General features: G+C 39.2%; 2 protein-coding genes across 10 annotated transcripts in view; both read right to left on the reverse strand.

Moving 5' to 3' along the window:
- LOC139550835 (nuclear receptor coactivator 2-like) overlaps window positions 1-3,009 on the reverse strand; it is a 70,836-nt gene extending 67,827 nt beyond the window's left edge. For 8 of the 9 annotated variants that reach the window (XM_071362031.1, XM_071362030.1, XM_071362027.1 and 5 more), the window contains exon 1: window positions 2,875-3,009. The gene's annotated coding sequence lies outside the window, so the exon portion shown is untranslated. The remainder of the gene's footprint in view (window positions 1-2,874) is intronic. The other variant, XM_071362024.1, reaches the window with a different exon arrangement.
- A 2,683-nt stretch (window positions 3,010-5,692) lies between these two features.
- On the reverse strand, window positions 5,693-15,341 carry LOC139550837 (endoribonuclease LACTB2-like). Its single transcript, XM_071362032.1, has 7 exons — window positions 15,032-15,341; window positions 14,665-14,828; window positions 14,363-14,486; window positions 13,918-14,096; window positions 13,449-13,597; window positions 6,659-6,746; window positions 5,693-6,557 (listed from the first exon to the last, which is right to left on the reverse strand). The coding sequence occupies exons 1-7, from the start codon at window positions 15,151-15,153 to the stop codon at window positions 6,511-6,513; spliced, it is 873 nt and encodes a 290-aa protein (XP_071218133.1). The 5' UTR covers window positions 15,154-15,341; the 3' UTR covers window positions 5,693-6,510.
- Between the last annotated feature and the right edge of the window lie 2,020 nt (window positions 15,342-17,361).

The raw sequence follows: 17,361 nt of genomic DNA on the forward strand, positions 1-17,361 counted from the left end.
TTATATTTTAAAATTGTCAGCATAGTTTAATTGTCATTCATTTTAGAGTAGAATGTCCTTTTAAAAAGCCCCCCCCCCCCGACCTATCCCCCTCGCTATTTTCCCCCTCCCGGAGGAAACACTGCACTCTCACAGCCTATAAAAACGCACGCACACGCGCACAGGAATCGATAAATTGAACAACGCGGCAACAGGAAGTGCTTCAAGTTGAAGACTGAGTATGGGGCTTCACAGTAAGAGATCGAGAACATTTAATTCCACGAGAGAGAGACTTCCATTAGTCACGTGAACGCAGCCTGGAATGAACATTCAAGGGCTTTGGATAAATGAATCATACTGTAATAGTACACACTACCGCTCATAATCAGGTCACATAAGAATGGATGTATACAGTTTCTTATTTTCCATGCAATGCAATTACAGAGAGCAGGGGAAAACCCAGCAATTTCAATGCACATTTGAAAAGGCAGGAGGAAAGCACAGGGTGAGTTGGGGCATTCCATTTAAAAAAATCATGCAGTGTTTCAAATATCAGACTTCTGATTATTTTGAAATAGGTAAATAAACTCAATGAAATAGGAATGGCATATGTCCCTTTAAAAACCAGCGGACCCCCTTTAACATGGGATTTTCAAGTTCGGGTTAAAGGCTCAATGCAGATGCTTTTATCTCAATATCAAATCATGTCTGGTTAACAATTAAGTACCTTAATGTAATAGTTGTCAACTTAAAATTGTAAAAAATATATTTTTGGCAACAAAAAAAACTTTAAGCCAAGAATTTTGCTAGGACCGTCTGGGAGAGGTCTCAGTGGGGAGGGGAAAATTCCAAAGCGCTAGTTAGCTTTGTTATTGGTCTATTAACTAAATTACCGCCTGGTGATATCAAAACCTGCTGATTAGAAGGCCCTGTGTAGATTGTATTTTCAACTAGTAACTATCATTAATTGACACTGATACATTTTTCTTCATACTTTTAGTGTTCTTTTCATCAAATGTTGTACAATGAGATACAAACCAACAGAAAAATTGCATTGACTGTACTGGGCCTTTAAGCCTGCTAATGGAAAAACGACCCTGTCAAGTCCCAAGCTTCATCCCGCTCCTCTGCCATTGGTGCAGACATTATTATATTGCTCACATGGTTTGCTGATTCCAAGCCACTATGTCTGCATAGGCAGCCAAATTCTAATATTTTTTCCACTAATTGGTCTTTTGACCAATCACTTCAGATCTTTTAACATCAGGGCTTTTTCAGAGCGGATGTGATGGTGAAAAGACCAATTAGTGAAAAAAAATATCAGAATTGGGCTTCCCGTGTAAATACAGCCAAAGGATCACTCGTTGGGAAAGCAGACAAACTCATAAAGGCTCTTAATGTGTATAGCAATGCAATCCCTTTAAATAACTTACTGTTTACTGTAATGCACTGTGTTAGAAGCACATGCCAAGCCTTTGGCATAGCCTATTAAATATGGCAAATATAAGGGCTAAAAATGGCTCTAAAATTATAAGCAAAATAAGATATTCAAAATAACTACAAAAATATTAAGTTGCTTGTTATCGCTGTCAACGATGTTCAGTTTCATGTAACATTCCTGCATTTAATAAGGAGAAGAGGGAAAGTAAAAGAACAAGAAATGCTGCTGTGTAATGCAATACCTTTCAAAGTTCACTACTCTGTAAAACAGCAGCAGAGAACAAATAGTCTTTAAAAGGGCCAACAAAGACCACTAGTCTCTACCAATATATTCTAGACCAATAGGTCTAGATCCAGCTTTTTTCATACAATCTTTATATTTAAACTAATAGCACTTTGACTTATTGGGTGAGATTTCACTATGGATAACATGCACCTGCCATATGGTCAACCTTCTGCAGGCCAATTGATTGGTGGCCCACTGGCCCTTGTCAATGTTAACTGTATTTGATTTTGGAGCCATTATTCCATGCTCCTCACACTTTTTACTAACATTTCAAAAAATGAGTCATCATGATTCACGCATACAGAGTAAAACAGGTTCTCACAACAAGGCAAACAATAAAATAAGACTGATTCCGATATTTGTTTTAACTGTTGAGTGACTGACTACTGGTGATAGACACTCAAACCATCAAAACTTAGGTTACAAGATCTCATTGCCAAACTCAACGAGTTATATTTTAGAAATGTGTCACATACAACTAACTATGGTGGGAACACTTGTTATATTATGTTTGCCATATGACGTCACCGTCAAAGGTTGATGAAAAGTTAGGGTACTTTTTTTAATGATCTCACACCTCAATGTTACACCTTTCCGAACGCAGGCATTTCTAGTTGTTACACAGTTGAGACTAAATAACAATCGGAAATGTGGTGCCGAGCTTGCTGAGGATTTCCTACTTAAACTCGTAAACCACAGTGACGTTTGGTTATTCAACCGCAACTGTTATTTTGGTTTCAATAAGTTATTTTGCATGATGCAGAAACCTCAAACTATGTGCAGTTTACCATGTTCGCTATCGGCATGTCGTGCAATACCTTCAAACGAATCTGCCAAAAAATAAATCTCCTTAGCCTGTGTTTCAAATAGAAAAGTTTATGTACTTACAAACCAAAAACAATTCATTTAAATTGCTTCGTAAACACATTTTAAGTTCAATTTCATTGAATTCTCAGCAGCGCTTCACAACAAAACTAGTCTAGCGTAAGAATCATCCCCGAACCATCTAAAGAAATATCGCTTCAGACAACAAGCGACAACGCCGCTTCTCAGTGTTAAGACTAAACTGACATTACGGATTCTATAGCCTACCATATATTTTATATAACTGCACAAAAACATACTTCTTCACTACAAAACACATCCATTGTAAGTTATTCTCAACTTACCGTAACTTGAAATCCCATAAATGCAAACTGTTATGCCAGGACCTTCGAAATCGGGGAACGGCAATGTAAAGGCAATGCCGCCATGTTCCTCTGCGATGACTGGGTGCTTGTTTATCTTACCAGTAGTCCTCCCCCACACGCGCAGGGCATCAGCACTCATTACCACAATAGACTTTGCTGCTCACAGAACAGACGGCAAGAATGATGACACTGCAGCCAGCCATAGCAGCTAAAAGCCAGACACAATGCAATGAATGCCCAGTTAAAGTTTGTTAGCCACAACTAAAGAGGATGTTTACACTGCATTTTTAACTTTAATAGGTTGCATTGTTCTTCCTTGTTTACTAAAATAAACATGACATTATGAAGTCTTTCAAATGTAGCCTAGTCTACTAAATAGTAAACACCCTTTTATTTAGGCCTAAATTCATTTTAATTTGAGTAAAAAAGTAACATTTAATCAGGTTTGTATTTCATAATGAGTCAATTAACAAGCTGACACAGAAACACAGTAAGATAGTGCCTCTCTTCACATTAGGATTTTTTTCCTATTTGGCACAGTCAAAACGTCTCAAGCAGATGTTTAAACGTTTGCACTGCTCACAAATCATATCCTCTGTCCAAACCCTCCATAGACTAGAACTGATTACGCTACTTACTTTACCCATGTCTGCCTTTATAGCGGCCATAGAGCCACACTCACTAATTGGCCACACCTGCTGTTGATAAAATAAATTGTTAATGTTCCTCCATTAGACTGAGACTGTTTGAGCTAGGGAAAGGTTTTGCGCATATGGAAAGAGAAACTAATGTAGACATGTCTGCCTAATGTATTTGCACTTAAGTATTGTATATTGTCTTTCAAGCTGTTTAGCTCTATTTCATATCCTTTTCTATACCCTGTAAAAATATTTACTTAGAGGGATTTCAGGGGATCTAGTTACAGACAGACAGTTCAGGGCAGAAGCCAGGCAACAAAAACATGTATTTGGCTGCCTATTATATTCTTAAAATCCCAAATAAGTATTGTATATTGAAGCGCAAAGAACAGTGGAAGGCAATTGGTAATATCTTTTCTTGAGTGGTTCTCTGCTTGTGGCCTAAATACAAAATCGATGCCATTATGGGCTGACATTCTACTCATTGTCCACAGTTCAGTTATTGCCTCTCCTTGATAAACACTGCCACCTAGTGATGTATTGGTATTTTTTATTTTTATTTAACCTTTATTTAACCAGGTAGGCTGGTTGAGAACAAGTTCTCATTTGCAACTGCGACCTGGCCAAGATAAAGCATAGCAATTTGACACATACAACAACACAGAGTTACGCATGGAATAAACAAAACATACAGTCAATAATACAGTAGAAAAAAAGAAAACAAAAAAGTCTATATACAGTGAGTGCAAATGAGGTAAGATAAGGGAGTTAAGGCAATAAATAGGCCATGGTGGCAAAGTAATTACAATATAGCAATTAAACACTGGAATGGTAGATGTGCAGAAGATGAATGTGCAAGTAGAGATACTGGGGTGCAAAGGAGCAAGATAAATAAATAAATACAATATGGGGATGGGGTAGATAGATGGGCTGTTTACAGATGGGATATGTACAGGTGCAGTGATCTGTGAGCTGCTCTGACAGTTGGTGCTTAAAGCTAGTGAGGGAGATATGAGTCTCCAGCTTCAGTGATTTTTGCAGTTCGTTCCAGTCATTGGCAGCAGAGAACTGGAAGGAAAGGCGACCAAAGGACGAATTGGCTTTGGGGGTGACCAGTGGGATATACCTGCTGGAGCGCGTGCTAAGAGTGGGTGCTGCTATGGTGACCAGCGAGCTAAGGCGGGGCTTTACCTAGCAGAGACTTGTAGATAACCTGTAGCCAGTGGGTTTGGCGACGAGTATGAAGCGAGGGCCAACCAACGAGAGCGTACAGGTCGCAGTGGTGGGTAGTGTATGGGGCTTTGGTGACAAAACGGATGGCACTGTGATAGACTGTATCCAATTTGTTGAGTAGAGTGTTGGAGGCTATTTTATAGATGACGTCGCCGAAGTCGAGGATCGGTAGGATGGTCAGTTTTACGAGGGTATGTTTGGCAGCATGAGTGAAGGATGCTTTGTTGCGATATAGGAAGCCGATTCTAGATTTAATTTTGGATTGGAGATGCTTAATGTGAGTCTGGAAGGAGAGTTTACAGTCTAACCAGACACCCAGGTATTTGTAGTTGTCCACGTATTCTAAGTCAAAGCCGTCCAGAGTAGTGATGCTGGACGGGCGGGCAGGTGCGGGCAGTGATCGATTGAATAGCATGCATTTACTTTTACTTGCATTTAAGAGCAGTTGGAGGCCAGGGAAGGAGAGTTGTATGGCATTGAAGCTCGTCTGGAGGTTAGTTAACAGTGTCCAAAGAGGGGCCAGAAGTATACAGAATGGTGTCGTCTGCGTAGAGGTGGATCAGAGAATCACCAGCAGCAAGAGCGACATCATTGATGTATACAGAGAAGAGAGTCGGCCTGAGAATTGAACCCTGTGGCACCCCCATAGAGACTGCCAGAGGTCCGGACAACAGGCCCTCCAATTTGACACACTGAACTCTATCAGAGAAGTAGTTGGTAAACCAGGCGAGGCAATCATTTGAGAAACCAAGGCTGTTGAGTCTGCCAATAAGAATGTGGTGATTGACAGAGTCGAAAGCCTTGGCCAGGTATAAATCAGTGGCTTTGGTATTAGCATTGATCATTGTCCCAAAATACTTCTTTGTGTATATTATTGCAAAGGCAGTGAATGACATGAATGATACAATGATAACTTTGAGTACCGGTTTGTTCTATATTGAAAAACAATGTATTTATTAGAAGGCATCTGTACATTTTACATTATAGATTCATACAGTTTGATCTGGGTTTCTAAATAGAAAAATCTGTTAAATCTTGGTTTCTCAATAAGAAAGGAACAATAAGATCACTTCACAGGGTTTAAATGTGCTTCATCTTAGTTTATCAGAGTTAAGCGATCCACAGTAACATTCTGAAAGCAGTTCAACTCATAATGCCCAAATGTCCAAGATCAGCATATTAGCAATAATAATAATAATTGTGGGGCTGCTTATATTTGTTCTGTTACACACTTGTATAAGTTTGTAATGGAAATGTGTTTCTTGCATATCCCAACTCCCCCTGAGCTGCTGCAGGAATCGGGGTCACGGCCAGGGTCACCAATGGAGCAATTGGGGTTAAGTGCCTTGCTCAAGGGCACAGTAAGATTTCTTACCTTGTTGGCTCTGTGATTTCAAACCAGCAACCTTTCGGTTACTGGCCTAACCCTCGAACCTTGAGGCTATCTGTCAATGAATGAGGGGTATAAATGAGGGGTACCCATCAGTGCATTTGCAGCTCCCTATATTGATGTGCCACATTTTAACACCCCTTTAGCTGTCTTCAGACATAAAGTACAGACATTAAATAATTGCGGTGCTATAAAGAATTACAAAGTAAGATTCTTGCAAATACTCTTTACTTCACGTCAAACAAGCTCAGTTGTGTGTGGGACAGGGAAATGTGAATCATTTGAATCCAAGATTACATGTGTCCTTTGTTAGGGATGTAATCTTTCAACAGATAAATCGGATTAAATCATTGATCACAAATTACTTTTCCATTTGTTGGTGTGAGAAGAATCATCACTAGCTGAAAGAAAAATAGTAAATGAAAAAATGTTAACTACTGGAAAATGGTAATACATTAACCGAATGGTGTAACAATGTAATGTAAGTGGAATTAAGACATACCAACAGTTATCTTCCCCTCCTTCTCCAGTTTCTTTAGGTGATGCACAAGGTTCACCTCTGCTGCTCTATGCAGATGTTCAGGTGTCTCCTTTTGCAGAAAAGTACATTTTACAAAGTTGGTTACAAAGTAGATTATTCATGGTAGAGGTTTTCAAGGGTGCAAAAAGTTGGACCCGTTCCGAGGTTTTCCCACCCGACCCGATATGCATAAATTATATATTTTTTAATCTGAGACCATAAGACAGTCAGACCCGTTCCGAAAAGGCCCCTTGAAAAAACATACCAATGCAGATCCGAGAGTAAAAAGAGCGAAAAATAAACCGACCGGGCGCTGCCAGCACCATCAATAAACAAGCGATATTGCCCAAATGATCCACAGTTACGGGTCCTTAAAAACTACCTATAACAAATTACACAAAGAAAATGTATCGTCTTTCGATGTGTAGCTTATTCAAAACTTTGTAGCCTATTGTTTTAATGGTTTTTACTTTCCTAAAACAATAATTGTCCACCTCATGGTTCAGCTGTCAGAGATTTGAGCACCAAATGCATTAGGACATTGCATGCATGGGCCTATTAGGCTTAGGTGTCCACTGTATGATATTAATATTTAAAAGCAGGCACATGTGAAGTGAGCAGCCGGAACCAGTTTCAGCTGGACATAAGCTATATGTTTTATTGAGTGCCAATTGGCTGACACAGATAATTCAGCTGGCGTAGTTCTCATCACCTCACACACATTAAATGAACAGAGGACGGGTCCAATCAGGTCCAGTCGGTAACTCAATTTTAATTGCACATACACGAGACCTGTGGCAATTATATCAGACCTGACCCAAATCCGAGACAAAAGTCTGAATTTAGGACCCAGACCTGGTCGGATCCCAAAATCTTGGGTCTGTTGGACCCGTGAAGACCTCTAATTCATGGGTTGCACCTCTGTTATTGTTGTCAACATCCCACAGCCACTGCAGCCATATTGATGCTCAAAGGTAGAACAGGGACTAATGACTTTGCCTAAATTACACTATATGGGCTTGGGAATTATGATGACATTGCTAGTACACAGAGTATTTCGTAGGAAACAACTTTGCCATTATCATCATGTTGTCAAATTTACTTTAGACAGATGGCAATGTTGTCATTAGCTAGCAAAGTTCGTCAAATCAAATTTCATTTCCATCACGTGCCGAATACAACTGGTGTAGACTTTATAGTGAAATGATTGCTTACGAACCTTTCCCAACGATGCAGAGTTTTAAAAATTATATACAAAAATAAACTAGTAACTAACACAAGGAATAAAATAAAATAAATATAAAAACAAAAATTTGCAGCTAATCTTCCTGGTGTCCACACAAAACATGAAACAATGGAACTATATACAGTAGAGGTCGACCGATTAATCGGAATGGCCGATTAATTAGGGCAGATTTCAAGTTTTCATAACAATCGGTAATCTGTATTTTTGGACACCGATTTGCAGATTTTTTTATTTTTTTTACACCTTTATTGAACTAAGCAAGTCAGTTAAGAACACATTCTTATTTTCAATGACGGCCTAGGACCGGTGGGTTAACTGCCTTGTTCAGGGGCAGAACGACAGATTTTTACCTTGTCAGCTCGGGGATTCGTTTTTGCAACCTTCCGGTTACTAGTCCAACGCTCTAACCACCTGCCTTACATTGCACTCCACAAGGAGCCTGCGTGGCAGGCTGACTACCTGTTACGCGAGGGCAGCAAGAAGCCAAGGTAAGTTGCTAGCTAGCATTAAACTTATCTTATAAAAAACAATCAATCTTAACATAATCACTAGTTAACTACATATGGTTGATGATATTACTAGATTATCTAGCGTGTCCTGCGATGCATATAATCGATGCTGTGCCTGTTAATTTCTCATTGAATCACAGTTTGACAAACGGGTGATGTTTTAACAAGCGCATTTGCGAAAAAAGCACTGTCGTTGCACCAATGTACCTAACCATAAACATTAATGCCTTTCTTTAAAATCAATACACAAGTATATATTTTTAAACCTGCATATTTAGTTAATATTGCCTGCTTACATGAATTTCTTATAACGAGGGAAATTGTCACTTCTCTTGCATTCCGTGCAAGCAGTCAGGGTATAGGCCCTAATTAATTTGCTAGAATTGTACATAATTTTGACATAACATTGAAGGTTGTACAATGTAACAGCAATATTTAGACTTAGGGATGCCATCTGTTAGATAAAATACGGAACGGTTCCGTATTTCACTAAAAGAATAAACGTTGTATTTTCGAAATTATAGTTTCCGGATTTGACCATATTAATGACCTAAGGCTCGTATTTCTGTGTGTTATTATGTTATAAATAAGTCTATGATTTGATATTTGATAGAGCAGTCTGACAGCAGCAGCAGGCTCGTAAGCATTCATTCAAACAGCACTTTCGTGCGTTTGCCAGCAGCTCTTCGCAATGCTTCAAGCATTGCGCTGTTTATGACTTCAAGCCTATCAACTCCCGAGATTAGGCTGGTGTAACCGATGTGAAATGGCTAGCTAATTAATGGGGTGCATTTCAAACGTCACTCGCTCTGAGACTTGGAGTAGTTGTTCCCCTTGCTCTGCAAGGACCGCGGCTTTTGTGGAGCGATGGGTAACGATGCTTCGAGGGTGGCTGTTGTCGATGTGTTCCTGGTTCGAGCCCAGGTAGGGGCGAGTAGAGGGACGGAAGCTATACTGTTACCCTGGCAATACTAAAGTGCCTATAAGAACATCCAATAGTCAAAGGTATATGAAATACAAATGGTATAGAGAGAAATAGTCTTATAATTACTATAATAACAAACTAAAACTTCTTAACTGTGAATATTGAAGACTCATGTTAAAAGGAACCACCAGCTTTAATATGTTCTCATGTTCTGAGCAAGGAACTTAAACGTTAGCTTTTTTACATGGCACATATTGTAACGGCAGCCTTCCTCCTCTTCGTCTGAAGAGGAGGTGTAGCAGGGATCGGACCAAGACGCAGCGTAGTTCGTGTTCAACATGTTTAATAAAAGACGATAAACGTGAACACTATACAAATACAAAATAACAAACGTGGCAAAACCGAAACAGTCCTATCTGGTGCAGAGAACACAAAGACAGAAGACAACCACCCACAAACCGCAACACAAAACAAGCTACCTAAATATGGTTCCCAATCAGAGACAATGACTAACACCTGCCTCTGATTGAGAACCATATCAGGCCATACATAGAAATGGACAAACTAGACACACAACATAGAATGCCCACCCAGCTCACGTCCTGACCAACACTTAAACAAAGAAAACACAAAAGAACTATGGTCAGAACCTGACACATATTGCACTTTTACTTTCTTCTCCAACACTTTGTTTTTGCATTATTTAAACCAAATTGAACATGTTTCATTATTTATTTGAGGCTAAATTGATTTGATTGATGTATTATATTAAGTTAAAATAAAAGTGTTCATTCAGTATTGTTGTAATTGTCATTATAACAAATAAATACATTTTCTTTTTAAATTAAATTGGCCGATTAATCGTATCGGCTTTTTTTGGTCCTCCAATAATCGGTATCGGAGTTGAAAGATCATAATCGGTCGACCTCTAATATATAGGGAGTAACAGTACCAGATCAATGCGCAGAGGTATGAGGTACTTGAGGTAGATATGTAGACGACGGCACGGTAAAGTGACTAGCAAAAATAGCACTCAAAAATAGCTAGCAATGCTAACATTAGCTAGATAAAATCTGGAGATCTCCCCTCAATCTTAGCTAGCTACTGTAGCTAACGTTATACTGCATCTAGGTTTACCTACTAATTATTTGCCTTCTTTAGAAATGTCATCATGTTTTCAAGTCACAGTAATGCACTTTTGATCAAATCTTCATCAGTCCTAAAACAAACATTCAAAACAATATTGTGACCAAACGTGCAACACATATAATTCTATAGGCAAAGCAGTGTTAGTAGGCTTTGAATGATGTAACATTATTTGGTCAGCATCTACACATACTGTATATCAACCTTATGTTACCAAGGAATGTTACCAAATGTAACTAAAGGAGGTTAAAGACCTGGTTGCATAAAACACCTTAAGTTAACTTTAAGGGGAAAGTTTCCCCTTAAAGTTAAGTCTGTTGCACAAAACATTTTAAGATGAATTTCCCCCTTAAATTAAGTGAAAAAGTTATGGTGCCCACAAAGTCCCTTAACTGCTTCATTCAGTATGGATATCAATGTAAACAGCACTTGTGGATGTGAATGTTGCTTTCATCTGCTCTGGTTACAAAAGTTTTAACATCAAAAAGCTATCTACTTAGCTAAACAATGGAAGGTGCACAATCCATGGCTATAAAGATAGCTGGCTAGTTACAGTGGTTCCTCCTATAAAAGTTGTGTCATACTGCAGCACACCTTCCGAGCTGTAGCAGAATTCTATGGCACGTTATTTAATGGTCAGCCATTTTTAACATTAATGCAAGTTAGTGCTAGTTTGACTACCAGAGGGCATCTTTGAGAAGCATTTGATAGTCTTCCATATATATTAGCGTTACTAGAAAATTTAAAACCTTTTTTGTAAGAACATAGTATATGGGATTGATTTGAAGACATTTTGCTTAATTCATTTGATTAATATTAAACCCCCTCAGGGTTTCCGTTAGGATGGAACGGAAAATATGGCACTGTACAACGTGACGGATTGGAGGATTCTAAATTAATATCTAAGGGGCATAACATTTCCACACCATAATTGTAGTGTAACCCAATAATCAAACAGAGATTCAGTGAAAATAAAAATTGCATTGATTTAACAAGACCAGTCCCCATGCTTGTCTCAGAGCAGCGCAAAAGCAATGCTGAAATAGTTATTGCTTCAAATCCTATTGCTTCTAACTTCAATATGCTCTTTAGATAAATAAGACCTACACCACTAAGAACAGCGGGAACATTTCCCTAGTCAGCGCCATAATTAATGCAATCCCCCTTAAAGTGTTGCTGTGTGCTACCCTGTGGGGCAGGTTGGGGGTCCAACCCCCCTCCCCCATGGGCTAGGTCCGTCTCCTGTGCGCTGCTCTGCGGCCCGTCCCGTGCCTCCTGCTCTCATGCCTTGAACCTCGTGCGCCTACGTCTATCTCAGTGGAGTATATATTGTCCTGCTAGAAACATTTGCAGAATTCACAGCCTGCTACACTTGTGAAAAACAGGGTTAATAATATATTAGTGAGAATATCTAAGGGGCTTTTATATAATTCTACATAATTCATACATAATAATAATAATAATAATAGCTTTGTTTTAAAAATAACTATATTTTGGAGATGATTTCGTTTTCAAATAACGTAAAGTGAGCAAAAAAAGGCCATTCTTGAACATGGGTTGAGACATTGTTACTAATTTATAAATAAAGCCAGTTTGTTATTTAGAATGATGTATTTCTGTTTTTAGAGGGAGAGAAATCAAAAGCCTACCATCACCTCATGGGTCTCCCGGTCGCGGCCGGCACAGGTATTGAACCAGCATCAGTTTGCACTGCGATGCAGTGTCTTAGACCGCTGCGCCACCCAGGCGCTGTACAACTTGACTAGGCTACAGTACTACAGTACTAAGTGCAAAATAATCCTAACATTTCCACACCCTAATTGTAGTCTAAGCTTATCTTAGAATAAAAACCTTAGTGTAACAACAGTTTTAGTAAGTAATACTGAAGTCGTGCACAATTATCAGTTTCTATTTAGGTTTATGTAGCCCATTCATTGTCAGTTAGACACACAGTAGCGCCTTGGGACCCAAAAGCATAATCAGTGCTCTAACTCCACCTTGCGCTGGTCTGGAGCAATAAAATAGTGACGCAGGGTACCGTACTAAACCACAAAACTTTTAGTGGAGCAACCATTGTGTAACGGGTGCTCTCCTCCTCTTCGTCTGAAGAGGAGAAGCGAGAAGGGTCGGACCAATACGCAGCGTTGTAATCCATAATGATTTATTAACAGAACGATGAAACACGATAACACTTGAAAAGATTACAAAATAACAAAACGACGTAGACTGACCTAAAACATGTGAACTTACATAAACACGAAGAACGCACGAACAGGAACAGACTACATACATGAACGAAACCGAAACAGTCCCGTGTGGTGCAACATACACAGACACAGAAGACAATCACCCACAAACAAACAGTGAGAACATCCTACCTTAATATGGTTCTCAATCAGAGGAAATGTCAAACACCTGCCTCTAATTGAGAACCATATCAGGCAACCCATTTAAACCAACATAGAAACACATAACATAGAATGCCCACCCCAACTCACGCCCTGACCACTAAACACATACAAAAACAAGAGAAAACAGGTCAGGAACGTGACACATTGTAGCTCTAGCTACTCTGTAAGCTTGCTTGACGTACTAGAAAGTAATATAAACAAGTTTAGAAAAAAGTAACTTCATGAAATGTGGTTTACTATCTTCTGAAGCAATTTGGTTATCCTGTCTTGATTGTAGAAGTTCTATTTTGCTATTTCACAAAACAAGTCAGTGAATCATGCCATCTCCATGGTAACCAGATACTCTTTCTGCCATACATGCCTTCAGACTCTGTAAAACCCCTTAAGAATGCCCTTATTTAAAGGAAATATTTGAGGGGCTATATGCAACACCCTTGAACAATACCCTTAGGTAATGGGAAATTATTCCTTAAGGGATTAAGGGAAACACTTAAGATGCAACCGGGCCCCTAACTTTAAGTTATAATGTACAAACCTTGTAGACGACTTTGACCAGTTCCATAGATGAAAATGTGTTCCCTCCGGCTGCCTGGAGGACACTGAGGATCTGTTGCTCTCTGAGGTTTCTATGGCTGATGTAATGCTGGATCTTAGAACCAGCGTCTTGGACCACAGGTCCATGACCTAAAGAAATGAGTTTGGGAAGAAAGTAATGTAGATGTTTTTGTATCAAGTCCTATGCATAGCTGACATAACTGTAAATGTAAACTAGTAATCTGAAGAAGAGCCTCTCAAATCATGATGTCATGTGTCTTCAGACATCTATATATTTTTGTCCACTTTGCACTTAATGACACACTCTAAGTCCCAATTGGCACCCTATTCACTATTTAGTGCACTACCAGGGCATATGGACAAAATTACTGCACTAAATAGGGAATAAGGTGCCATTTGGGAAGCATTCCCATGATTTTTAAGAAGTGTTTTAGAGCTCAATAACAAACCTGGGTATATTAGGTCAGCCTGTGAGTCCAGCAGAATTTGCAGAGATTTCATATAGTCATAGAGATCTTCAAACACGGCCGTTCCCTCCCCCAAAATACAGTCTCCTGAGAAGATGGCCTTCTCTTCCTCCAAAACAAGGGCCATGTGGTCATCTGTGTGTCCTGGGGTGAACAGGACTCTGCACGCACACACACATGCACACACCCACAGTTATACATAGAGCCATAATAAAGTTTATGCACTTCACAGTGCTTGACTTGGACTGAAATAGGTGCTGGGACTTATATTTAGGTGCAGGAGCTTCACAATACTTCTGAGCCAACATTCTATAAGAGGTGCAGGAGCTCAAGCAGTAGAATGGAGGTGCCGGTACTCAGCTCCGGTGAGCTGCTGCCCAAGTCAAACACTGGCACTACACTATTTACACAGTAACGTTACACTTACTTCAGTGTGGCCCCCTCAGTTTCTATGACATCGCCATGTTTCAGGTAAGTGTACGTCTTACTTGGTCCTATTCGTTCGTCAGTTGGGGGAGAGCGAGGGAGTTTGCTTACTTGTAACTCAGAACCTGCGTGGAGAGATAAAAGCACATAGGCACACAAAGGATGTGTGGCTTTCTGAGTCAGCGTCAACAAAAAGCACATAACGCCCTGGACCAGACCTAATAGGCCTCTGAAGCTGTCAATCTGTGGCTGACAAAATGAGACAGTTACTATCGTCAGGTGTCACCTCCATTTGTCACTCACTTCCAGTAATGTCCCTGCAGATGTCGATCACTCCACCTGTATGGTCGTGATGCCAATGGGTGACAATGATCTCCTGGATGGCAGTGTTGAACTGGCTCAAGGCTTGTTGGAGACTGCTGATGTACTCAGGGATGGCAGGCTCTCCTGTGTCTATCAACACTCGCCTTAAAACAAGAATGGTCTGTATTTAATTCATGCAGTTTGATACTTTTGTGTAGTTTCCATATCCATAACACTTTTTCAATAAAAGTGTACTACATTAGACCTTCAACTGCAAATGGATAGGCACACATGTGGCAATGCTGTCCAAGAGGGGAAATGTGAGGCTAGTACAGGTGTGGAATACATTTCCACAAAACGAAAATACCTTTTCCCCGTTCCAACTAAATACGTATTGGTTCCTTGTAGTGTCATTGGACCAGGGTTGCATCCCAGGATTCGCACAACTCTGGACGATAGCTGCTCGATACGAGGGAGTATTGCACTCATGGTTCACGACGCAATCAGGTACGTATATCAATTGTGCTTATGTTAGTAACTCAAAGCCCCATGCAATGTGAAAATAAAAACTGTAGTCCAAGACGCTGAAGTTGTAAATTAGTTTTGAACTTCACCTCTCCGATGTAAATAAACATTGACCTGAAGTGGAGGATTACTTCCTGTGTGACGTGCACCTCACCTCGTTTCAAAATAAAAGCCTCATTATCCAAATAAAAGTGTTTGCTAAAAGTCATAACAATTTAGCCTCAAACAACAAAACGATTGCATATCATTTCATAATAATTATAGTACATCGTAAATACTGGCCCCCCAAAAAATCTATATATATATTTTTATAGATGGCAATGACAGACACAAGCACGAGATGGTAGTAACTGAGCTAGGTCAATAGGTAGAGCCATTGTCAAATCTTATTCAGAGATACATGGTTAATCAGTTGACTATATCAGTATGTTGTAGATAAGGTGTGACAGGATAATAAGATAATTACGATTTATGAGAAACACATTTGCACATTTCTCTGTAGAAAAAAACAAGAACGACCGTTTTCAGCACAAACTGTTGAAAACAACTATACGTTATGTTTGTGTGAGCATTTGTTTCTTTCAAGCTTAAATATTTCCTTGGGTTTGTTTAGCCTCTCTAAGTGTATTGACTTTAATTATTTATAGTAAGTAAAGCTAAATTATTTTTGTCTGCTGTCATCGGCATAAATGTAATAGACCTTCACACATGTCTATATGTCATTTATTACATGATTTAACACCAACTAATTTAATTTGTTTTGCCTTTGCAGTTCCTATGCATTGGCCGTATTGTCATTATATAGAATATAGGGGACAGCATGATCTTAAATAAAGCTGTGTGATATTTATTTTATTCATTCTATTACCCCCCTAAGTGCTTCATGAGTAATAGTACATGCATTACAAGAGATCGATACAGTCAAATTAACCCATAAAACTGACATAGGATGCAGCTGTAAATCGTACAATGGGTCCAACAATCCATCCCACTGAATGCTGTGTTTGATATTTGTCTCTCATAAATTGTGACCTATAAAAATGGCTGCTTGGTCTATATAATATTTACAGGAGCGTTGAGAGGTAGCAGAGACCTTTTCTAAATGAAATGGATCCTGCCATCTGGGTATCAGGGCCCTTTTCTTCTCTGCTCTCCCTCTGTAATTACACAACATAATGGCTGTGCAATCTGTCTGTAATCTCACATTATAATCACTCTGCTTTCCTTCCCTCTGCACCTCACTCTCTCTCCACTGCCGCTAATTCAATATAAATGTAAATGACCGGGAGAAAGAATGGAGAAAGAAATATAGAAATCTCATTTTTATTTACATGCCTAATCACAATAAATTGTTTTGTGTGAATTTCGGTGAAATATGAATGGGGTAGTAGAGTATAAGGGAAAATGAGAGAAGGTTGAGGATGTTTGAAGACTCCTTTGGTTAAAGCATTTTATTACACAAATCCATCATAGTGCCCTTGTTATAGGCTTACTGAACCATAGTGCTATTCAGACATTTTTTCCATTTAAAAATATCACAGAACCCTTCATAATTCATATAAATAAGGAATATAATGGCACTAATTTTATCATAATTTGTTATTGAAAATGCTCAAAAACGTTGCGTAATTACATTTCCCATTTAGAAACTTAATTTACCAATGGTTTAAATGGAGAGAGACTGGGAGAGAGAGAAGGAGAGAGACAGAGGGAGAGAAACCAGCTCATTGGACCGAAGACACGTTGCGTTAATAATGTATGACTAAGCAGGTGTAGCAGGATGAGAGTTTAAATATGGATTATAGATAACAGACATTTTAGGATAGATGCCTGATGTGTAATCTCTCAACTGTCCTTCAACAAATCACTGCAATTTACGCCCATTAATCTTTTATGGGAGCAGTCGTGAGGATGCCGAGTCACAATTATCTCTTGAATATCCCACTTTGATTGTGTTGTTATCAAAGTATTATTATCCAAATACAGTCTCTACTTCGCCTATGTATTTCTTATACTATTCTGACTGTACTCCATATATCTGCTGTTTACTAGTTTCATCATTCAGAATCCTTGTATTCAAGCAATATCTCACCGTTTATTACACCCCTAACCCTAACCCTGTCACTCCCGAGTCCTTTCAAATAGAGACACAAGCAATGAGGTATGCATGAG

The sequence above is a fragment of the Salvelinus alpinus genome, chromosome 23 (genome assembly GCF_045679555.1).
Source record: "Salvelinus alpinus chromosome 23, SLU_Salpinus.1, whole genome shotgun sequence".
In the NCBI taxonomy this organism is placed as follows: Eukaryota; Metazoa; Chordata; class Actinopteri; order Salmoniformes; family Salmonidae; genus Salvelinus; species Salvelinus alpinus.